This window comes from Eptesicus fuscus, chromosome 12, assembly GCF_027574615.1.
Source record: "Eptesicus fuscus isolate TK198812 chromosome 12, DD_ASM_mEF_20220401, whole genome shotgun sequence".
NCBI lineage: Eukaryota > Metazoa > Chordata > Mammalia > Chiroptera > Vespertilionidae > Eptesicus > Eptesicus fuscus.
The window spans coordinates 86,612,316-86,637,502 of NC_072484.1; the positions used below are offsets into that span (position 1 = coordinate 86,612,316).

At 52.2% G+C, this 25,187-nt stretch overlaps 1 protein-coding gene across 5 annotated transcripts in view; it reads right to left on the reverse strand.

Annotated features, from left to right (window-relative positions):
- MAPRE2 (microtubule associated protein RP/EB family member 2) overlaps positions 1-25,187 on the reverse strand; it is a 118,342-nt gene that overhangs the window by 62,052 nt on the left and 31,103 nt on the right. For 2 of the 5 annotated variants that reach the window (XM_008148304.3, XM_008148303.3), the window contains exon 1: positions 12,646-12,909. The exons of the other annotated variants lie outside the window; for them this stretch is intronic. In XM_008148304.3, the coding sequence (XP_008146526.1) occupies positions 12,646-12,733 (88 nt within the window). In that variant the 5' untranslated portion in view covers positions 12,734-12,909. Of the gene's footprint in view, positions 1-12,645; positions 12,910-25,187 lie in introns of those variants that run through there. 5 annotated transcript variants of the gene reach the window in all.

The window sequence follows — 25,187 nt, forward strand, 5'->3', positions numbered from 1 at the left end:
ATTAAAATTAAAAAATAAAATAAAATGAGGCCATACTGGATGAGGGCCCTAAGTCCAATGATTATGTCCTTTAAAAAGGCCAGAGGAGACACAGAGAGACACAGGGAGATGACATGAGATACCAGGAGAGATTGCAGTGATGGAGCCATAAGCCAAGGGCAGAATGGAGCCAACAGAAGTAGAAAGAAGCTAAGAATGGCACCTCTCCCCGCTCCTCCCCAACCCCCGAGGAGCACAGCCCTGCCAACCACTTCATTTCGGATTCCTAGCCTCCAAAATTGTGAGAGCACATTTCCAACCACCGAGTTTGTGGTCATTTGTTACGGCAGCCCTAGGAAACCGACACAATACACACACACTTCAGTACTGAGCTTGCTTTTCTTCACATGTTGCGAGTATCTTTCCTATCTTCTTCATGTGGAACAGATGCGCTACATGTCACTGTGTAGGTATACCATAATATGCACGATTCCAGAATTATATGTGAACACTAGAGGCCTGGTGCATGAATTTGTGCACCGGCGGGGTCTGGCTGGCCTGCCCCGATGGAGGCCCACTGGGCCGGGCTGGCAGTGGGGAGGGGCCCGGGCAGTTGGCTGGCCTGCCCCATCCCCGATCGAGGGGTTGGGGCCAATCGGGGCCCATATCAGGCTGGCTGGCTGCTGTCGTGTGCGTCACAGCCACCAGTCGTTCTGGTCGTTCCTTCATTCTGGTCGCTGGGCTTTTATATATATAGATGTTTGCTTCCAAGAACTACTAGTTTCATCATTTCTCCTCTTTTTCAGTTAATTATTATTTCAAAATAACAGAGCCATCGGTCACTTACATGCTATCAATGGCCGAATCATGCTAACCATGTCCATCACATAAAAAGATTGACATTTTTCCATGTCCTATAATGCTCCAGATGATTTTGCGGGGAGGTTTAGTTGTTTGCTAATTAGAGTCCTTAAAGCCAAATGGACATCATTGGTTCTGGGCCCCCTTGTTACCAGGAAAGGAAGCAAGCAATTATCTTTTTTTTTTTTTTAGTCATGTCCTTGGCCATCGTAAACCAAGGGAATCACAGGATGTCCTGTCTAATAGTATTTGGCTTCCTTTCATGGAACAACCTCAATTAAAGCAAAAACAACACTCTCAACTGACGCTTGAGTGGCCGTGACCTGTTCAGTCCCAACCAGAAGGCAGAAAGCTAGAGATGCTTACCACTGTGGAAGCAGTAACTCATCTGAAATCTGGCCCGAAGGTTTTTCGATAAAACAGATGAGAGATGAAATAAGTTACACTCACAAAACCTACTTGGTGGCCCAGGGCATTTGTGAAATCATAAGTGACCTTATATTTTACAATCTCTTTGGATTTTGAAACATACACGGCTAAGAAATTCGGCTTTTAGCTGAAAACGTTCTGGAAGCCACGCATTCCCACCCTCTGGAAATCACACATTCCCTCAGCAGATCCTTCCAGGTAAATGCAAGACTTGACTGGGCTTTTGCTTCCCAGTTTCCAAACTTCACTGGAGGCAGTTTCTCCTCAGGGGATTAGCGAAGTCAGGAGTCAAGTGGCAACAACAAGACGGTCACATTAGATGGAATGAGGGTGGAGCAAGGAAGGGGTGGGGGATGGTTGCCTCAGAATGGAAAAAAAAAAGAGAGAATCTAATGCTTTAATTATCAGGGCAAGTTTAGAAAGCATGGAAGTGGTTTCTTGCTGCTTTTAAAAAGAAAGCATTTCTCCACACATTTTCCTCAAAATTTAACAGTGGGAAATCTGATATAGTGTTAAGGGGACACTCACTACAAAGAAAAGTATATTTGCACTAGAGGCCCAGTGCACGAAATTCGTGTGTGTGTGTGGGTGTGTGTGTGTGTGTGTCCCCTCAGCCCAGCCTGCACCCTCTCCAATCTGGGATTCCTCTCACAATCTGGGACCGCTGGCTCCTAACTGCTTACCTGACTGCCTGCCTGATCGCCCCTCACTGCACCCCCCGCCCCCCGCCAGCCTGATTGCCTCTAACTGCCCCCCCACCCCCGCCGGCCCAGTCACCCCTTACTGCCCCCCCCGCTTGCCTGGTTGCCCCTAACTGCCCCCCCTGCCAGCCTGGTCGCCCCTCATGGCCCCCCCTGCTGGCCTTGTCACCCCTCACTGTCCCCCTCTGCCAGCCTGGTCTCCCCTCACTGCCCACCCCCTGCTGGTCTGGTCGCCCCACACAGCCTGCTGTTCAGTTGTTTGGTCATCCCTCACTAACCCCCCTGCCGTCCTGGCCGCCCCACATGGCCTGCTGTTCGGTTGTTACTGTGAGGGCATCCTGACCAATTTGCATATTGCCCTTTTATTAGTATAGATTATTACAGGGCTCTTCTCCACAGAATTAAAAAATGTCTCTTAAGCTGGACCTAATTTCTAGAAAGGGCATTGTGGACAAAGACCAGGGAGAAACAACGACCCTTTCTCCTGAGGGGTTTATATGCCAGTTAGGTTAAGTCAACACTGTATTATAGTATAAAGAATATATTTTAAACAGTAAGATAAACCACCTAATTTTTTTAAATGGGCAAGAGATTTGAATAGACACTTCACTAGAGATACCAAAGAGGTCAATGAGCACATGAAAACATACCCAACATTATTAGCCATCAGGAAAATACTAATTAAAATCTCAGTGAGATACTGCTTTACATCCACAAGGATGGCCACAGTGGAAGGCTGACAACACCAAGTGCTGCCAACGATGTGAGACAATCAGAATTCTCACATTCTGCTGGTAGGAATGTGAAATGGTACAACCGCTTTGGACAACTATTTGGACAATTATTTAAGTATAGCTGGTATATGATATTTTATGTTCAGCGCCATTTATATGACCCAATTATTCTACTCCTAGGTATCTACCCCAGAGAAATGAAAACATATGTTACCACAAAGTCATGTACGTGAATATTCATAGATTTATAATTGCTAAGGACCGGAAACAAGCTAAATGTTTATCAACTGGTGAATGGTAAAATATGGTATAGCCATACAATGGAATACTACTCAGCAATACAGAGTACTGAACCGCTGATAAACCCACTCTGGAACCTCAAAACCATCACGCTGAGTAAAGGAAGTCAGGCACGAGAGAGGACAATCTGAACGATCCCATTAACGTAAACAGAATCTGGACTATGGTGACAGAAAGCAGAGTAGTGGTTGCCTGGTAACGTGGACCGAGGCGATATGAACTCCGATGGGTATCAGGAATCTTGGGGATGACGGCTTTAAGGGTACATACACTGCCAAGACTCACTGAATCATACACTCTAAACAGATACAATTTGTTTATGTAAATGAATTCTTAATAAAGTTGATAAGAGTGGAAAAGACTACAGCGTAATGTCTGAATTTTTTTCCACATTCAATTTGGACTTTTAGGGAACATCTGCTCTGCGCCCAGGTGTTGTACCAGGTACTGAGGACACCACGGTCATAGAGTAAAATAAAGAGAGGGTAAAAGAGTAGGTTAAGACTACAAGCTACAGCACTAGCTAATATATGGAAAGCACTTAGTTCTACCGGTCACTGCTTGGCATACTTCATATTCCGTATCTCATCTAAGTCCTCATTAAGAGCTCTGTGATGTGGATGCTATGACTGCCATTTGCACATTAAGAGAATGAGGCTTGGAGAGGCTGGAAATTTCACCCTCGATCACACAGTGAGAGAGGGATGCAGCTGGGATAGAAAGGCCTCCAGCCGGAGCCCAGCTCTGCCACTCACCGCACCGCCTCTCCCAGAGCAAGCGGGGCCTTGGAGGACCCCCTGGTCTGGATGTGGGGCAGGGACAGAGGGGAGCTGAGAGCCCAGCCAACTTTTCAGTCCAGACCCAGTTCTGAACTGGAGTTGGGGTAGCAGTGACACAGCCATGCCACAGGCTGCGAGCGTGCTCGCTGCTATTCCTGCTGACGCCGTCAAGGTGGCATGACAGTCAGAAATTCCAGGGAGAGAAACATTGGCTTCCCAAACACCAGACCTGCCTTTCCACTTACTGTGTGCTGCTGGCCTCACTCGGGGATTTGGAAAGACTTACAGGTCTCCATCCCTCCCCGGGGGCTGATGACTCATCTTTCTCCTCCCTCCTGAGAACACTGTCCCCAGGAACAGAAAGAGGGAGTGGGGTGGGGGGAGGAGTGAGGGGCTGGCACATCCACCCCAAGAAACCCTCACCCTGTGCTGGGCCCACGCCCTCCACCCCCCAGGCTGCACCCACCCATCACCCCCTCTTCCACTCCCTCCTCCTCTAGCAGAGACCTCAGCTTTCCATTTCACGGCCGGTTATGGGTGGTGAGCAGGTCCCTATAGCTGGGATCGTGTCCTCAAAGCCCTCCTCTGGGGGCCTCTTACGTGGTCAGTCTCCATGGGGACTCAGACTGGTGGGTGAGGGGCTGTCACACCAGCATGTTGCAGGGGTCACGAAGGCCAGATACTGCTCAGTGTCGTCCGTGAGGCGGGAGTTGGTTAAGCTAGGATTTGGGGGGGCCAGAGGACTGCAGCGGAGTGGCTGACGTCGGGTGACCTCACTGTTTAGGGCCTCACACGGTACCTGACACACAGCAGGTGCTCAAAAGGTGAGAAAAGAACCATTCGAAGAGGATGTGGAAAGAGAACCGTCACAGAGGGCTGCTTGGCAGTTGGTGCAGGACGCACGGAGCATCCGGAGCGGCTGGACACATCCAGGCCCGCAGGCGGCAGGCCGCGGCCCTCCGGCCCAAGGGAAGCCAGGATGGGCCATGGGCGCGGCGTGGGAGCTCAGGGGGCAGATGCCACGGCGGCACTGCATCTGTGACGTGCGAGCCGGTTGTAATGAGGACTGGGACCTGCATTAAGCAGATTTCACGTGTTAAACATCGTCCACGTGACTTCAGGAAGCCCACGGATATCTCGAGATGCTTCCCAATAGATTTCAGCAGGTAAAACTCTATAAAGCCCTAGCCAGCTTGGCTCCGTGGGTAGAGCGTCAGCCTGCGTACTGAGGGGTCCCAGGTTCGATTCCGGCCAAGGGCACATGCCCGGGTTGTGGGCTCGATCCCCAGTGGGGGGCATGCAGGAGGCAGCCGATCAATGATTCTCTCTCATTACTGATGTTTCTCTCTCTCTCTCTCTCTCTCCTTCTCCCTTCCTCTCTGAAATCAATAAAGAAATATATTTAAAAAAAAAAAACCTCTATAAAAACACACACAGGACCCACCTGCCCAGGTCCGTTACTAGTGTCTATCCTTACACTTCCTCCCGGGATCTCCTGAGGGTTTACGCTCCTTTTCCTCACTTTCTACATAAAAGTTAGCGCGGCGTAGGAGAGAGCAGCCTTTTCACCGTCCTCCAGTGACTCCGGCCAGGGAGGAGTAGCCTTCCCCCACCAGGCCGCGCCAGGAGGCTCCGCGCCGTGCCTGCGGGCTGCACTAAAACGTCACGCCGATCGCAGGGTCCGGGACCCACATTCAGGCACAGCTTTACTTCCATGCTCCGTTCCTGAGGACGTGTGACAACCACAGGCGCGATCATGCTGCCTCTGCCAGCTATCAGCACAGCAATCACAAATTACTCAGAGCCCTCCCTCCGCGCCCACCGGGGCCTGGACGCCAGAGGCTTTTCAAGGCGGGGCTGAGCCGTGGTCACCTCTGTGTTCCCAGCCCGGCATGGAGTTCAGCAGATCGAAGGAACTCAAGTTTGCTAACAGGACAGAGGAAGAGTTGGCCGGATTTTTTTTGGCTTAAATTTCAATCTAACAATGGATTTAGAGAGTGGGAATTGGAAATTGTTTATTGTGAGCAATCTGAAGACATGCTCTGGCATTCTAAAACGATAAAAAGGAAGTGGGGGTGGGGAGCCCATTCTAGTAGCTTCACTTCCCCCCGATTTGCTGAGCACCAAATGCAAACCTTGCAGGGAATCGCGCTCTTAAATGAAGGGCTCTCCTGTCTATAATCGAAGTGGAGTGAACATAGGAACGCCACCCCGAGGTGTCACGGCCTCTGGCGTTTTTGACAAATTCCCTCTCAGGTTCTTGCCAGGGTAGGCTGACTCTCAAGAACAAAAAGATAAGTGTCTTTGAGAGAAAACAAAGACACGTATGCCTTCCAGAGACAGTAGGACCGGCTCAGGAATAGATGGAGGTGTGCCGCACAGGAACAGCACTCACGGCTCAGGCTCAGGCAGCCACACAGCCTGGCCGCAGACGCACGCTGGGCGGCACCACCCGTTCCACAGACTCCCACCGCCGCACACGGGGCGGGCACAGCAGCGACGCGGCTCTCTCACACCTCTGGCCCATCCCTCTCTGTCCCAGGTCCTGGCCCAGATCTGGATTTTGGCACATTTGACCCGGCCCAAACCAAATGAGGTCCAGAGATAACAGGAAGACTGAATTCAGGATAAATGGCCCAAGCACAGCATCATCAACGTGACCGTCCTATGTCGATATTTACCACATTTAGGAAAAGCAAAGGAATGCTTTAAGCACAAGCGGCTGTGCTGGTTTCAGTGGGTAAAATCCCAATTAGCCTGGGGAGAGTTGACCTTGAAAATACACAAGTATTTTTTTATTTTTTTTAGTAACCTACTAAGAAATGATTTCTTGGTGACCTATAAGACTGTTTAATCTTACCTCACTAATGATTCATTAAAACGAACGAGCATTTTGGGAATGCATTTAACAACAACAAAAAAAACATATTCAGGAGAAATTTCTTGGATTCGTGCTATAAGGCCATAGTTGTATAATTTTAGTTTTTGCCTAGGTGAACTGTAGCTTTCCATTTTGAAAGAATTCTCTCAACATAATATAAATTCCAAGGGCCAGAACAGCAAGATAAAAATCACGATTTTAAAAGGAACTAAGGAACAGGCCCATGTTTTGCCCGTGAGATGTGTGTGGGGTGTTACGAGGAAAAGCGCTGCTAGAATGAATGCTGCTTAAGATTCTGCGTGAACGTGGCACATCCAAGTTGGCATGGCAGCGGAAAGCTAGGCTCGTGTTGGCATATGACACTACGCTGACATATATTCACATTCTAACACTGTTCATTGTGGGAAAAGGTACTTTTCACAGGAGAGGGACAAATCGTTTTTTCCCTTAAAGTGAGACCGACAAAATTCAGAAGGAAACAAACCCATACCATCCAAGTGCGGCTGGTTCCCAGTCTCCTCCAGGGCCTGCCAGCCACCGCGGCTGGCCGAGAACTGGCGCGGAGCCCCGAGCAGCGCCCCGGGCAGCGCCATCAGTCCTGTCTGCACACCCCATGGAATTCAATGGCTCGGGGGGTCCTGCCCCATGAAGTACCGGGCACCCCGGTTTGGAGTGGGGGATGCTTAGAGCAGTAGTGTACAGACCAGTGACCCCTGAAGTTCGGCTGCTGCCTACGAAGTGGGCTTCTGCAAGAGCGGGGCCGCTGTCTGACCCGCGTGCCAGCCCTGTTCTGGGGCGAAGCTGTGGCTGCTGCCACTCGGGGTCAGAAGCCCGGAGCCGGGGAACATCCGTCCACTGAGTCCTGATCCCTACACGGGGTCCCAGGGAGTTCTCTCCTGGGGATTAAGGATGCTCTAGTCCGTCTGGGGCCTGCAGGGTGGGGCACTGCTGGAACTCCATTTTCCATTTAACTCTCATTTCACCGCAGGACATCAATCCCAGCACACACACGCCCGTTGACACGGCGCTGGGTTTTGATGAATGAACTTTGGATGGCTTTCCATGTCCGACTTCTGCCCACCCTGCCTGCCTTCCAGTGCTCCCGCCTTACTGCCCACCCTGCAGCTTGCCAGGCCGAGCAAAATCCTGATGCGAAAGCCTACCCCCTTTTCACCCAAACGCCCGGCCTCCCACGGTGCCCGCTGGCTGCCTGCAGGCGGCTGGCCTCCGGGGTATCTTCTTCTACTTTGAGTCACTGTGGGCTCAGGAAATGCAAACCACTTTTGCTTTCAGACCAAGCCAGACATTCACAAGGTGTATCTGTCACAAGACGTCCGAGTCTGACTTTGCTGGAACGCAAGGCCCTCGCAGGGGCATCCAGCAGAGAGCTGCCGGGAGCAGACTCTCAAGTTCTTGTCAAATGAATTCCCCAAACCAAACAGAAACGGAGATCAGGCCCAACATCTCCCCTCCGTTAACCTAAGGGATTATTCACTGCAGCTCCAAGGGGTCCCTGTAAACGCAGAAAGCAACCATCTAAATGCAAGGGACCATCTCCACCCCTGCCCCTCTGAGAGAATGCACTGGGGCAACAGACACTCCAGGCGACAGCCGCTGGTGAGGGGTGAGCCCCTCAGGAAGGCACCGCGAAGACATCCCCTAAACGGAGCTCTGACCCCGGAACCCGAACACGAGTGCCAACACTGGGCACCGCAGAACTGAAGCACCAAGCAATCCTGTGGGGTTTTGTGGGTTTTTTTTTACAAATACCAAGAAAAATATTAAGGACAAAAATCATTAGTTGTGAAAATCTCCTAGGACAGTAGTAAACCCAGATGATACACATACATACATAACAGAGACGCATGGGGCTAGATCTGTCATGTCTGCAGCCGCTGTTTTGGGGAGTAGGGTCTGAAACCCACATTCTGACCAAAGTGAGCCATGTTACAACGGCTTCTATGAAATGGAACACACGTTCACGACTATCGTTTATACACATGCATGCCTTTTCTTTCTGTTTTTCTTTATACACACACACACACATACATACATACATATATATATATATAATTGATTTCAGAGAGGAAGGGAGAGGAAGAAAAAGAAACATCAATGATGGGAGAAAATCACTGACTGACTGCCTCCTGCAGGCCCCCTACTGGAGATCGAGCCCGCAACCCAAGCATGTGCCCTAGACCGGAATCGAACCCGGGACCCTTCGGTCCACAGGCCGACGCTCTATCCACTGAGCCAAACCAGCCAGGGCTTCTTTTTGTTTTTCTTAACAAGAGTTCGTTTTGCAAAGCTGGCAAAGTTGGATGTCAAAACCTTAAGTTTTCATTTTGCTTTTTTTTTTACAGTCCATTTCTTGGGGCCCAGCAAATCTTTTAAGAGTATTCAGAAACGTACGCGACTGCCGCTGCGCGGTCCATCACCCACGTGGACACAGCCCTCCATCCGGACTCGCACGTTCACGCTCACAGCCTGCAGCGCGCGGGCAGAGCCGGCAGGAGGGCGCCCGCTCTTCGTCCCCTTTCCCGGCATCTGCGTGCGCCCCGCCCCGCAGGGAGCCCTCCCCAGGGAGGCCCGAGGGGCTCGCTCACCGTGAATTAGGGTCGCCTCACACGGCCCACACGGCACTGACATCCTCGGCGGCTCTGACATGTATGGATTTCCAGTGCTTGTACGTGCCGTGAGGAAGCCGGCCGAGGAGGCCACCACAGGGCGTGGACACGCGCGTGGACACGTCCGCAGGGCTCCGCGGGGCATCTCTGCCCTCGCTCTTTCCGCTGAAATGACTGGGGGGGGCAGCTTTCTGAAGGAAACTTGTTCTTCTACCAAAGGGGCTCAGGTTTCCGTAAGGATTCACTGCCCGCCCCAGTCCCGGCCGGAAGAACGGGCTGTTTACACTGGGAGAGACCTGGGCTCGGACATGTGGGTCATGAACCACGGGTGACCCTTACGGACAAACAATCGGGTGCACACGTTATGGCAGTACCGTCTCCTGCGGGGAGCGAGCCGGCCCCTCGCGGAGAGTCTGGGGAGCTGCCCCTCTCCGCTGTGCCACCTGCCAGGTGAGGGGTGCTCGGCCTGGAGCTCCTGAAAGAGCCCCTCTTTCAACAATCACAACCTCGCCCTGGCCGGTTTGGCTCGGTGGATAGAGCGTCGGCCTGCGGGCTGAGGGGTCCCGGGTTCGACTGCAGCCAAGGGCACAGGCCCGGGTTGTGGGCTCGAACCCCAGTGGGGGCTGTGCAGGAGGCAGCCGATCGATGGTTCTCTCTCATCATGGATGTTTCTCTCTCTCTCCCTCTCCCTCCCTCTCTTAAAAATCAATAAAGAAATATTTTTTTAAAAATCACAACCTCCTTCTTATATTTACATAGCTCTTTCCGTTTTAAGTGTTTGTTTTAAACGTTTTGAAGCTAACCTCACGGAAACTTTGTAAGAATTCGGTGAGATGCCCTCCAGGTGATGAGCACATGGAGGCATCTTTAAAGAGGGGAGGGACTTGCTGGGCGCCTCCCTGGAAGTCTGTCAAGGGGCCAGAAAGAATGGGACGTCCAGGGCTCCGACAGGACTCTCCCCAGCACCTCTCATCGGTGGGGGTACACTGAACCCTCAGCCAACGCAACACTTATTTGCTTACACCTCTACTCTGGCTTTCAAACTGCCTTCCACGTTTCCTCAGCAAGTAAAGGGCCGTGTTATTCCAGCCCCAGGATGCCAACATCACCGCAGAACAGTTCCTGAGTAGAAAAATGTGCCCCCGTTTTCCTTCCCCGCTGCTCCTGCAGAGAAATAGGCCGTCGCGAGGAGACACCGGGCTCCCCCTGGGGAGGAAGCAGCCCCAGGACCACACGGAGCGGCCCTGCCCCTGGGTGCGCCCTCGGGGTGCCTCAGCCCACGTGCAGCTCTGGAGGCTTCCCCCTCACGTGACCCACGCATCTCTCCCTGCCGTGCCCAATGCCCCTATCCTATCACACACGGACGCCGGGATGCGCACAGCGGCTTAAGCATCCATCCAACCAGGCAGGTCGTTATTCCAATTCAGTTCTGTTTTTCACATGATTTCAGGAACCATTCTAGACTCAGGAAGCAAACTGGAAATAATTCGGGAGATGGAAATAACGTGGACTGAACTAAAAAGGTACATAAAGTTTTATTTGAAAGCAATAATTTATCACCAGAATTCGCATTTAACCTCTCCACCGAGTGATCTTCCACGGCACTGCCATTCCAGGTTAGCTCACATGACTAATGAGACCCAACTAGGCCACGTCCTTCGGCCCACGTGGTCAAATTCGAACTCGTCTGAAAAAGCAACTGCTACCTACACGGCAGAGATGAAACCATTTAAGGAGCGAGGGTTTCAAGTTCATTACCTATAAGAACAGCTTAAATAAGTGAGGTTTCAAAGCAACTCAGGGTTTTTTTTTTAAAATTTTTTAAATTCTATTTTAGGCCTTGGAATGTCCACAGAAAAAGGCGGAGGAGTTAGGGACAGAGGGACCCCACGTTCCCATCAGGAGCTTGGGTCTCCACAAGGAGAAGCCCAGAAGTCGCGGGCCCACGGTGGTTTCCGTGAAGGGCATGCCCAGCACGTGGAATCGGAAAGGAGGCCGTGTCACCGCGTGAGCTGGAACCCTAAGGCGTGGGGGTTTGGTGACTTCCTGGGCACAGCCAAAACGAACGCCAAGTACCTCTAGAACCGCCAGAGGCGAAGGGGCAAAGCGTCAGCACACAGTGTTCCTTTGGTCACAGGCAGAGGAAACGGGGTACTTGGGTCCCATTACATAAACATTCATACACCCAGAATATTCTGCCCATAATACCATCTGGATGTTCAGACGAAGGCATGAAAGAAAAGAGAAAAGAGCCCTTTCCTGTTGCCCGCTGGCTGAGAGGATGCACGTCGGGGGGGGATGTGTGCCCTGCTTCAAAGCAACCGCCCTGTTCGGGGTTATCGAGGCAGCATTTAAAAATAACCGCCCGGCACAAAAGAACTTCGGAGGAGGCAGGAGCGAAGCTATCAGCCTCCCTTCGAGCCCGGCCTGGCACGCACCAGCCTCGAGCTGCGTTCTCCCTGACATCGTTATCCTTATCAAACAATGCAAACAATTTTAATGAGCTTATCTGCCCGAGCATATGGCCAGATATGCTAATGTCAGGACCACGCCAACCGCCCAGGCCGGCTCCTGAATCAAAGGGCTCAGGATCCAAGGACCAAGATCAGCCCCATCCCCAGATCAGACCTCCGCAAAACACCAGGAATTCCCTTCCCGCCGCCAACACCGTGTGAGGGGTGGGCGCCCCGCACCCGGGCGCGGGCCATCCGCTCCCAGGAAGAGGCACGACGGCGCCCGGGCCCCTGGCAGTCCAGGCTCTTTCCAGCAAACCCCGGGTTCTAGGAAGACCATTCTGGTGAACGCCTGACACCGTGACCTCTGCTGTCAACCCTCGCACCAATCAGCGAGCGGCGTTCCTACAAAGCTCCATCAATCCGGCGGCTCCCCATCCCGGGCTGCAGCTCCATCGAGAGGATTCCATCTTCCCTGCGCGCACACACCCCGAGGCGAGCGCGGGCGCCCTGCTCGCCACCCTCCCGTCCTCCGCCTCCAGGCACAGCCCACCGAATGGCTCCTCTCAGGGCTGAAAGGGAAGGAGGGGAGGCAGGGCTGCAGCCCGTCTCCCCGCGGAGAGGGGGGAACGCCGCCTGCATTCGGGTCCCCGCGGAAGGCAGGCGCCGGAGGGAGACCCCTCGCAGGCGGCAAACCTATTCACAAAATGCTTTCCAGCTGCGGCCGGGAAGCCTCCGCGCACCCCCCACAGGACGCACGGGCACGGACAGCGGGGATCGCCGCCGCACCCGCACCCGCAGCCGGCCGGCCGGGCAGGGTCCGCTCCGCTCCGTTACATAACGGGCGGCTTCCGCGCCCAGGTCCCCGCCGCGCCCGCGCCCGCGCCGGGCCAGCCCGTACCTGTAGGAGCGCTCCCCGCGCACCGTGTGCTTCCGGAAAGGAATGATGGTCCCGTTATCCTGGATGATGTCGTTGTTGTTCTCGCCATTGGGGGACAGGGTCTGGGTCGGACCAGGCATTGGCGCGGTCCCGACGAAGGGCTCACACCGCTGGGGGCTGGCTGCTGAGGAGGTGGCCGCTCTTCCCGCTCCCGCGCCCGCCGCAGACCTCGCCGCCGCCGCCGCCGCCCGCTCGCCCGCCTGCACGCAGCTCCCTGCTCGCAGCTCCGGCGCCCGCCCCGCCCCGCCCTCCTGCGCCCCGCCCTCCCGGCGCTGACGTCAGAGCGCCGGCAGCAGCACCGGGTCACGTGGGCCGGCCCGTCACCATAGCAACTGGCTAACTCATCACCTCGCCCCGCACTCGCTGGGCCGTGGCGTGACGGGCTCCGGGCGGGCCCACCTCTGGCGCGTAAAGCCCGGGCCGCCGCCAGCCCCCCTCGCAGACGAGCCGGGTCTGAAACCCGGCTCTTCCTCTACCCATTTCCTTCCCGGCCCGCGCTCCCGCTGCAGCTGTGTACACAAAAGAGCGGCTCGGGAGCGGGGCGGGGGCTTAACTCCTTCCGCACCCAGAGCTGCGGTGAACAGGAAGCCCGGCCCGGCTGCGGGAACGCCGGACCCCTGGCGGCCTGCTTCCAGGAAAGGTGTCGCACTGAGGGCCTCCCCAGTGAGCCCCAGACCTGCAAACCACAGGGGAAGCTGTGTTTCCTTCTCATCCGTGTCGTCTTGACTTCAATCATGGGAAGCGCAAAGACTGCAATCTAAGAGACTTGGTGCACAAAAGAATCCCCAAAAGCGGGTTTGTGAAAAAGATAGCCACCATTTTAGAACATCCTAGCTATCCAAGACCCCTCCTTCAGGTTCTTATACGGCCTGATGCTACAGGAAATGAACTCCTTGTCATTTAACTTCATTTCCATTGGAATTCAGGGAACACCCAATTTAGTATCTGGAAGCTCTCGGCATTCAAAAGCTACTCTATATCCTGGTAATGGAGTTTCCAAACACACTGGCTTTGAGGCAGGTACTATTATCATTAAAGATGAGTCAACTCGTGAGATTGAGTAACCTGCTCAAGGTCAGGCAGCCAGAAAGTAATGAACTGGAACTTCAAAATGACATGCCTTTTATCAATGTGATTGGACAGCAGTGATCTATATTTCATGTGAGCTCGTAAATATCGTAGATCAAGGAAAGAATCGAGTCCTTTATGTACAATCTCAACATGACCACTGTGAGATTTGCTATTACGGTGCAAAATCTATGGATTAGGTTATAAACTCTGGCCAGACGCCAGGTGTGTCCAGTGCTCTCCTCCGGGGAGGAGGAGAGAGTTTGAAGGACTCTCTGTTTATCTTAAGTGGTCTCTGACCTTGTGTGGGGTGGGAAAGGGGGAAGAATTGGTGTGTAAAAGGCAGCATAAATATACACTGAGTGGCCAGATTATGATGATCTGTGAACGCATAATAATCTGGCCACTCAGTGTGTATGTGTATATATATTAGAGGCCCAGGTGCATGAATTTGTGCATGGGTGAGGTCCGGCCAGCCTGGCCAGGGGGAGGGGACATGGGCGGTTGGCCGGCCTGCCTGCTGGTCGAACTCCTGGTGTAGGGGACAATTTGCATTTTAGCCTTTTATTATATAGGATATACACTGAGTGGCCAGATTATTATGCATTCAGAGATCATAATAATCTGGCCACTCAGTGTATGTAGCAGAAAGTACTAGTGTACTAGGCTGTACGGCTCACCTGGTCACATCATTGCATGGATCAGCAGCTTTATCATTTTGTGATACAGATGTTAAAAACAAGTAAAAACTTTGTCATTCCTGACGATTCTCCAGCATATCTCCCTGGTAATAAGTTATTTCTGGCATCAAGCTACTAGAATTAGAATCAAATGGCTTACAACCCAGATGGCAATAATATTCTCACACCCCGGGACATCCCCTCCCCCATTGTATATTCTCCTTTGGGGCTACATTTTAATAATTATATCTTATGCTTCTCCAGTGAATTCACAGTATACAAGTTGATGTCTTCATATGTCAGCTTACAAGAGAATTTTTTCTTACACAATAAAGATCCAATTCTGACCTAAGACTTACAAGGCACACAGATATAGCTAAGTCAGAGAGAGACACACCACGCCTCACACTGCACAGTGAGCTATAAGGGGCTTGAGAGTGTAGTCACTGCCACAGAGATCCGCTTCCTCTTACTATTTTTGTTATTGTCAATTTCCCTCCTAATTTGTTCTTTTTCACAAAAGCTTCCCTTTTCTTTGGGGACAGTCTGAAGCCGAAAGACACCGCGTACAAATGAAGTATTTAATGTTTTCAGAGCACGCCCTCTCTTTTTGTGTTCTTTGTCACAGCTCACGTCTCCCTGATCCCATATTTAATAGGTTAGGCCAGTGGTCGGCAAACCGTGGCTCGCGAGCCACATGCGGCTCTTTGGCCCCTTGAGTGTGGCTCTTCCACAAAATACCACGGCCTGGGCGAGTCTATTTTGAAGAAGTGGCGTTAGAAGAAGTTTCAGTTTAAAACATTTGGCTCTCCAAAGAAATTTCAATCGTTGTACTGTTGATATTTGGCTCTGTTGACTAATGAGTTTGCCGACCACTGGGTTAGGCATCACTGATGGTATCGTAGGAACTAAATGTGTCGGAATGGGAATGCCCGGCTCATGGATGACACCGACCAATTCTGTGGAGCGAATGCCCCCACCTCTTCCAGGCTGCTTGGGAAGGAGAAGGCCATGGCCCAGAATCGGAGCTGATGGACTAGGAGGGGAAGGAGGTGTCCAAGGGCCCTTGGCCATCTTCCTCGGAGCTGCTCGGAGCCACGTCACTCTAAGGCACCCGAGCGCTCCGGAGGCCTGTGGTCACCCTCCAAGACGCAGGGCCAACAGGAGTGATCATCTGACAATACCAGACACATGTGTTTTCCTTCCTCGCCTCAAACATCAGGCGACCTGGCAGCCACTCCCCAGTTGAGCCCTAGGGAGAAGGGGAGGGCAAATGCCACGCCGGGAGGGAGGATGCTGGGGTGCAGGGAGCGTGCAGGAGAGGCAGGGGCAGGAAGGGCAGCGCCCACCCTTTCCAATCCCAACTGGTTGGAGGAAGAAGGGGATGCAAGGAGGAGAAAGCGGGATCTCCCACCGTCAGGTCCCTGAAGGGAGACTTCGAGAGGGAGTGGCTTTGTTCTCAGCCCAAGAGACTTTCTGTTGTCTCGTTTCTCATCTGAGACTCCAGGAGAAGACCTCCCTAAAGTGCATCTCCCTAGCACCCCCTCCCCAAACAGGGGCAGCCCCAGGACAGCAAAGACTCAAATCAGTGGCTTGGTAGGTGAGGCAGAGGAGCTGGGGAGAGGGAAGGGGCGTCTCAAAGATGAAATATTCACCCAAGAGATGGAGCTCGCTGCCCAAAGACAGTGTCAACTGGCAGAGGTGCCAAAACTGCGAACTGGCGAGCTTAAAACCCGCTCTGCTTCCCCACCCTCGGCAGGGCGAGCGGAGTCGCACAGGTGAGCGCAGCAGAACAGAACGAAGCTAAAACGCCCGTGTCCCTGACGGCGGGTTCGGGTTGTGCCTTGTGCGCGCAGGTGCAGCCATAATAAAGTGCATGCAGACCGCGTGTGCACCCCCCCTGCCCGTGGAGAAATGGCTCCCCTCATCAAGCGTCATGAGCAACGTGGGGGTTCTGGAGGCAGGCGGACCTGGGTCCCCAACCTGCCTTCAGCAAGCTAGTTTGCATCTAAGATGTAGATTCCTCATCGATCAAGTCCGTGTAAGAATGCTGGTTGCCTAGGGTTGCTGTGAAGGTTAAAGTACGTAATATATCTAACCAGCTAACACAGTGCCTGGCATATAGGCACTGCTCTTCAGCGGCCTGTGCTGTTTTTCAGCAGTATGTTAGGTATGTCCTAAAATGGCCATTCGCTCACTTGACACCTGTAACTGGATTTCGTGTGTACCAGAAGCTGGCAAGCAAGAAGTCCCGTCCCAGGCTCCGTCCTTGAGGAACTCGTTGTCTGTTAAGATAAAATACTGGCAGTCACGATACCATATAATGCTGCAATGATGGTGCCGCAGAGGGTGCTCTGGGACCATGGAAGATGAGCACCTAATCAGAATGGAAATTGGCAGCAGGTCTGGCAAAGTTACCCCACGGAGCTATCACCTGAGCCTCCGGTGAATAATAACGGTAACTTTTTTGTTCACTTCCTCTGTGCCAGACGGGATGCGAGATTCCTCAGGGCAGGGACTTCGACTGTTCTGTCCGCTGCTCTGTCCGCAGCTCCCAGCAGGCCACGAGTGAACATGTCATTCATTCGTTTATTCAACAAATACCTGATTTGATTCTCAAAACAACCCTCATGATAAAATTGAGGCTCTAAAAGAGGAAGCAGCTTGTTGAGGTTGGATGGGTTTCTCAGCCCCAAAGCTCACACGCTTACCCATTAGGCAGCACTGTCATCTAAGGGAGGCCGGTAGTGGGGAGGGAAGACAAAGGGCCCCTCAGGCAGATGCTCTGGGGCCCAGAGGTAGGACGGGGAGATGTCTCTGAGACACAGTAAGTTGTTTCGTGTAGACTCAGACTAGAGGACACAGTGGCAGGAGACAGGACAAGGGCCAGGCGCAGAAAGGTGGCCAAACGCAGGAGTTGAGCTTAATTCTGAAGGTATTTTGGATCCATGAAGTGCTTTAGGGAGGGAAATTGACGGCGAAATTCGCATCAAGAAAGTCTGAGGCTGGTACGTAAGATTAAAATGGGACAGGTGATGGAGGCCTAAACTAAGACAGAGGCCAAGAGGTTAAAAAAGAAAGCACAGTCTGGTTGGTGTTGCTCAGTGGTTGAGCATCAACCCATGAACTAAGAGATCCCAGGTTCGATTCCCGGCCAGGGCACATGCCCAGGGTTTGGGGCTTGATCTCCAGGAGGGGCGTGCAGGAGGCAGCTTATCTCAGTGTTTCTCTCTATCCCTCTCCCTTCCTCTCTTTCTAAAATAAAAAAAAAAAAAAAAAAAGAAAGAAAGAAAGCACAGTTCTGAGATTGTCGGAGGGTATAATTTTCAGCGTTTTCTGACTGACTGGATGTGGGCACAGATGTTGAATGAGGGTGCATAGTGAAGTAGAAAGAGACATTGCAAATGAATCCTCGGTTTATGGCTTGCGTGAGCAAGTGGACAGTGGCATCACGCTAGGAAATACAGGTCGAATCGCCCTTCTTGAAGAAAGTTTCTCCTACTCTGTCTTGGACACAGAGAAGTGCCTACAGGACATCCCAGCGGTGACAATGCGTGGTCACTGGCCTTCACACACAGTGGGGGGTCCTCAGGTATCTGCTGACTAAGGGCATATGAGGGCCTTTGAACTTCCGAGATCTGTTTGACTTGGAGATTTGGAGGAAATGATCTCACAGGTGCTAACTGAAGCTGGGGGTGTTGACACCTCACTCAGGAAGAAAGAGAAGCCTGGGATGGAACTCTTTAAAAGCTAAGCGATTAAAAAACATTTGCACGGTGGGGCCCATCACCACGGGGAGTGGTTTCCCTGGGGGCCCCGGGGAGAAGCAGAGAGGAGGAAGTCTCCGGGCCCAGGGTCACAGGAAGTTTGAATCAGATAAGGCTGAGAGGTGTTCACTACGTTTGATAAGGTGCTTTCAAAGGTATGCTTAAGAAGTTGGATTCCAGATCTGAAGGAAATACCGAAATCGTTAGCACGTAGGGAAAGCTGCAATACTTTGCCAAGTTACTAGTGTTCTGACCTAGCAAAGATAGGCAAGGAAGGAAGGAAGAGATATTAAATCCAGCGTCATGTATATAGTATCAGCGACTAACTAGAATCAACAAGTGCCTGCATTAAAAAGCTCCTAGTGAGGGGGGTGAGGGCATGTGCCAGGGTAGGGAGACTGGGGGAAGGTCAATTGGAAAAAAAAAAAAAAGGAGACATATGCACTACTATTTGTAATAGTTTAAACAACAACAACAACAACAAAAAAGCTCCTAGTGATACCAGAGGGGTCAATGTGTTCATCAATGGGCCCCAGTTAGGCCCCAGATGAACTGATCCCACCCCTGCACCCCCATTCTAGTGGGTCAAGATTCCCTCCACCCCCCCAAAAAAGTCCAATATTTAAAACTCCTGTTCGGAGAGCAGGGCTACTAAGGAGGACCCAGAGGACCCAGAGCCAGAGCCACGGGAACAACACGCACAAAAGGAAGCCAGCAGCACCCCCAGAACCAAGATCCAATCCAGATGGAAGCGGGAGGCAGCCCAGTCTTCATTCCCGGAGTTCGCAGGTTGTAGCACAATCCCATTTCCCTGGCCAGCAAGCACCGATAACTGCGTCTTGGCAGAAACCATCGTCTCCCGACTCCACAGAGAGGTGCATCTAGAACAGGCATTGTGCACTGCCCTGGATTGGAAAACTCCAACACTGTGGTCGGCAAACTGCGGCTCGTGAGCCACATGCGGCTCTTTGGCCCCTTGAGTGTGGCTCTTCCACAAAATACCACGGCCTGGGCGAGTCTATTTTGAAGAAGTGGCGTTAGAAGAAGTTTAAAAATTTTGGCTCTCAAAAGAAATTTCAATCATTGTCCTGTTGGTATTTGGCTCTGTTGACCGATGAGTTTGCCGACCACTGCTCCAACAGAATAGCAGGGAACACATGACATCATCAGCCACGCCGGCCGTTAACCCTGATCCCCTCCCAGAAGCACCTGCTCATCACGGAGGCCTTTCGGGTGAAAAGGTGTCCGCTGGAGGTGACAAACACTACAGTCCAAGGCATTCACACCTGCCACAGCACCTCTGAGGGGGCTTCCTTAGCCTGTCGCCTCCGAATGCAGACACAGATTCCACGTAGCGGCCCCCATTGCTGTCCTGGGAAAAGCCTATTTCCCAGCAGGGAATGGCAGGAGCTGCGTATCAATGACTCACAATCCGCTTCACACCCAGAATGACAGCAGGGAATAAATGCGTGAGTGGTCAGCCAGGGGCACTGGCCCCGGAATCACATGGGTGGCAGAGAAATGTATTTGAGAGGGGTCCTTGCCCACTACCTTTACCCCAAGGCATGGAAGACTTTAGCAGGTCCTTCTGCAGATCTGGTGAGAATTGTCTGATATGTATACGGCTCCTGGCTTGTAGTCATAGCATTTTACTTCCGAAACATTGGTGAGTTTTCTCCCTGATGAAGAAACGCTCTGCAAAGCCAACCCACACAGGTGCGCTCCTCCAGGGTTCATGGCTGCGGACTATTTCTCAGCCACATTTGAGGCTGCGCTGACGCCTGGGCCGGGCAGCATCCTGCCAGCCCCCCTCCCCCCCCGCACCGCCCCACGTGCTAGTCAAACAAGCAAGGTTTCCGTGACGTCAAAACTTGTAACACATGAACATATCTGAAATTCAAATTTGTGTTGATAAGGTTTTATTGGAAGGAAGGAAGGAAGGAAGGAAAAGGAAGGAAGGAAGGAAGAAAGGAAGGAAGGAAGGAAGGAAGGAAGGAAGGAAGGAAGGCCAATGTGTTAGCTGACTTTTGAGAACCCTAAAGAAATCATTGCTTTCAAGCTTTGAGCCTTCTGGAAGATGATTGGCTAATGTACCTAGAGTCTCTTCATGTCCCTGGCCCCCCAACGGAGCCCATGATGCCTTTTATCCTTTCTTAGTTGTCCTACCTGTCAGCTCAATAGGAGGTGTTTTATGTGAACATGGAAACAAGGTGGAATGAAATACAGGCATCTCAAAAACTTTATCAGCACAAATTTGAATTTCAGATATGTTCATGTGTTACACAACACGCCACCGTGTAAGCTTTCTCTGTGCTGGAATTTCTCTTCTCATTTGCTTTTTCTTGGATTTTCTCAAGCGTGGACATGATTTTGTGGAACAACTCAGAGAACATGATGGGAATGCCACTTGAAAACACCCACGGAGCACGGCGATTCCTGTAACCGTTCAGTCACATCTGTGCCATGTGAGGGTTCACTCCACTAAATAAAAATGTGCTTGTGAATTATGCCATCTGGTTAAATTTAAGAGCTTTAAATATGTTTTCCATAAAAATACAACGTGATAAATGTGATAACTGAAGAATGTATTAGGTATCGCAGGATTCAGAAAAGAAAGTGACCTTGTTGGGGAAACAGACACAGCTCCACCAAGGCGGTGAGATTTATTTCTCCTAGGGCTCATCATTCACTCCACAGACATTTATTGCGCACCTACTATGTGCTAGGAATAATTCTAGGCACTGAAACGACAGAAATTAACAAAATGCCAAATTTCCTGTCCTCATGGAACTTACACTTGAGTGTATGAATGTGTGTGTGTGTGTGTGTGTGTGTGTGTGTGTGTGTGTGTGTGTGTGTGTGAGGTGGGGCAGGGGTAATCTTAGGAGATGAGGTCAGAAAGATGTCAGACGGACCAGAACGTGCAGGGCTTTGAACAGCCACTGGAAAGACTTTGGCTTAACACCAACGAGAAACCATTCATCTGTGGCTGTGCTAGCAGTATCTGTTGGCACAGACGTGGAATTCTAGTAACAATGACAATAATAGCAATGGCAACACTTAACGTTTACCGAGCACGTTTTTAATGGGCCAAAACTATGCTTTCATTGAACAGGCGCTTCAGTCCTCACAGAAACGTATGAGGGAGGGGGGATTTTAAACCCCGATTCGCCAGAGGAGGTAACGAGTGAAATAACTTTGCCTGATCAGTAGCCAGGAAGTGGGGAGCTGGGCACGCACAGGCCTGCCAGGTGCCAAAGCCGGCTTCCTAACCCTCGAGCAGCCTGCCTTCCACCAGGGCCTGGTCAGACCTGGGAGAAGGACCGCAGGGAGGAGGAAGCGAGGACACAAGAGGCAGGAGTGTCCACTGCGGCCCGGAAGGCAGGTCGGTGGGGAGCACAGAGGGGAAGCCAGGAGAAGGCAGTGGGCAGGGCAGGAGGCGGGGATGGGCCTGTCAGGGGAGCAGTATTCCTGGAGAGATTAGGACAGGAGTTGTAAATTACGGTTCAGGAAAAGGAAGGGGGGGGGGCGGGGGGGGGGAAGAGATACCAGGATTTGGTGTTAGCAGTATATGTTATCAACAGAGAAAAATAATTGTCGTACCCTTATTTATAGTGATTAGCTATTTTCTTTTTCTGAGCAAGCCTCGACTATCACTGTCCACGCCTTTGCTCTCTTCTGGAGGGGGAAGAGGCCACAGGCACTTGTTTTGGTATTTGTTTTCGAAGCTAGAACCTGCTTTCATTTTCACTCTACCAGGCCTGCTGTCAGTCACCCATCCGCTACAGGCATGCCCCGCTGAATGCTCTCACTGAAACGTGTCCATGCCCAGGTTCATGAGATGCCTGTATTTCATTCCACCTTATTTCCATGTTCACATAAAACACCTCCTATTGAGCTGACAGGTAGGACAACTAAGAAAGGATAAAAGGCATCATGGGCTCCGTTGGGGGGGCCAGGGACATGAAGAGACTCTAGGTACCATTAGCCAATCATCTTCCAGAAGGCTCAAAGCTTGTAAGCAATGATTTCTTTAGGGTTCTCAAAAGTCAGCTAGCACATTGGCCTTCCTTCCTTCCTTCCAATAAAACTTTATCAACACAAATTTGAATTTCAGATATGTTCATGTGTTACAAATACCACTTTTCTTTTTTTAAAAATATATTTTATTGATTTTTTACAGAGAGGAAGAGAGGGATAGAGAGTTAGAAACCGATGAGAGAGAAACATCGATCAGCTCCTCCTGCACACCCCCTCTGGGGATGTGCCCGCAACCAAGGTGCCCTTGACCGGAATCGAACCTGGGACAGTCCGCAGGCCGACGCTCTACCCACTGAGCCAAACCGGTTTCTGCCCACTTTTCTTTTGATCCCCCTTCCTCATCACTGGAAAGTGCAGACACCACCCCTAGACTAAGGGTGTTCAAAGCCAGTGGCCAGCTGGGTCCTGCCGGCGGCGGTGGTGTGCAGCCCGGTCATAGACTCAGGCTGGGGCCTGCTGGCCACAAACCACTGGGCTTCATTTCTGACGTTGATATTCAGAAGTCCTAACTGAGGGAAGACGCTCCTGAATTTATAGATCCAAAGCCAGTGGGGGAGGGTGGGGACAGCAGTTCTAACAGGCACCAGGGGCCTCCAGCGTCCCAGAGCCACTCAGAAGCCAGACCACCGTGGCCACCAGGGACACAGGAGGAGGGTCCCCCCGGGCCGGGGCGTCTCGGGGAGCCTGCTGCCCACGGCCGTGGAGCTCCGGCCCCCGATGGCTCCTCACCAGGGCGTCAGGGAACATGAGGCCAGCAGCTGGGGAGCAGTGTGAGTCATGGGAGAGACATCCACCCATTTCTGACCTCATCCAAATAAAATTCTAGAAAAGAAATTAAAGAAGCTTACTTCATTAAAGAAAAGAACGCACATGGAAATTATGAAGTCAGGCTAAGTTTCCATCGGGAATGTTTTAATTAGTGCTTCTACTTTGTTTACTCAAGAGCTTATAACGTCGAGGCTTCGTGGTCTCGATTCACACGCACCGAGTGTGCGTAGGGCGCGCCTGAGGGATGTGACTACGGGGTCTAACGCACGGAGACATCAAGGGTCCCCTCCAGCGGCTTCTGTTTCATTTCTACGTGAAGGAGCCAGACCCCTGGGAGAGCCAGAGGGATCTTAGTCGTAACAACACACAGGCTCTGGGCTCCCAGGAGCACGAGGGCCCGATGCGGGCGAAGGGGTCACTGTGACACCCCTATTTCTGCAGAGCTGCCGAATATTCCTGGGGGGCCCCGGGGGACACTCCTGACCCTATGCGGTGATTTTTTCTGAGGCAGAGTTGCCATGAAAGCAACTCAAGCGCCCCCCCCGCCCCCCCCCCCGCCTTCCTTAATCTCCATTGTTTCCAGAAGCTCCTGGTAAAAGTGTGGTGTGGTGTCTGCAGTCATCACTGCACTCTCCCCGTCGCCGAATGAAGGCAGGCCAGAGGCAGGAGCGGACGCCAGGGTGGGGCCATTGGTGGGACCTGGTGCCTGTTCAATGAAAGCATAGTTTTGGCCCACACAGCACATTTAGTGAGGAGGACTCCCCCCTGGCCCCTCGCTTCCCACACCTCCGGCTTGAACTGCACCCCGAGCCAGCACTCAGTTCTGAATCGACCTCAGATTCGCCGCTCTCCCTCCCCCGTGTCTCTCCTTTGGTCACCACACCTGTTTATCTCACAACATGACACTAGGCCCTTCCTCTCCTCTCCCACCCCCAGCACACCTCAGGGGACACGCCCCTCCTGCCTGCCTTAGGGGCCTCTCCAGAGGGCTCCCTGCTCCCCGGCTCTCTTACTGCTCTATGCTTCTGACAAGCCATGAAAGTGACCTCCCCGCTTCTTCTCCAAAAGTCTTCAGTGGTTCTCCGTCAGGGCCGTATAAAAACTCCACGGTTCCCTTTTGGTGCTTAAAGCCTTATGCACTCTAACTCCCCTCAGACGCCTGTCTCCCCCCACCGACAGCGAGGGTGGGGTGAACTTGGCTGCCTCTTAACCTGGAATGCTGCTCCGTCTCCTGGAGTCAGCATCACAGAAGACTTCCCTGGAAGCGACAGCAGAGGAAAGAGCCGGTAGGTGTCCCTATTTGGAATCACTCACACATGCTCCTGCGGCAGGAGATTCTTCCGGCCAGCTATTGTTCTGGACTCTGTGTTCCGTGGGGCTGCCAGACCTCTAAGCTCCCGCTTGACAACAACGTCAGCTGCTTCATCACAAAGGCAGGAAGAGGACGGGAGCCGGCCAGTGGACGATGGAGCACATGTCACAGCACCTGAGGTCTCCGCAGGGCCCCGTCCACCCAGGGCCGTGGTCGGCAAACTGCGGCTCGCGAGCCACATGCGGCTCTTTGGCCCCTTGAGTGTGGCTCTTCCACAAAATACCACGGCCTGGGTGAGTCTATTTTGAAGAAGTGGTGTTAGAAGAAGTTTAAGTTTAAAAAATCAGGCTCTCAAAAGAAATTTCTATCGTTGTACTGTTGATCTTTGGCTCTGTTGACGAATGAGTTTGCCGACCACTGGCCTAGGGCAAGGAGAGCGAGCCAGGGACACGCAGCCACTGCCCCTCCTCCTCGCCTGCTCGGACCAATCAGATGACCCCCTTACAGTCAGAACCACTGTTTCACCAATTAACTTGTCATCTTAGAAACCTCGCAGGGGATGACTGCTCTAAAGAAATAAAGAACCAGCCTAGCCAGTTTGGCTCAGTGGACAGAGCGTGGGACTGTGGACTGAAGGGTCTGGGTTCCATTCCTGTCAAGGGCACGGACCTTGGTTGCAGGCTCTCGGCCCTGGTCGGGGTTGTGGGGGAGGCAACCAATCGATGTGTCTCTCTCACATCGGTGTTTCTCTCTGTCTCTCCCTCTCCCTCTACGCTCTCTAAAAATCATGGAAAAATATCCTCGGGTGAGGACAAAAAAAAAAAGAAATAAATCAAGAATCACACATCGCTGTGTGCCGGGAACCAA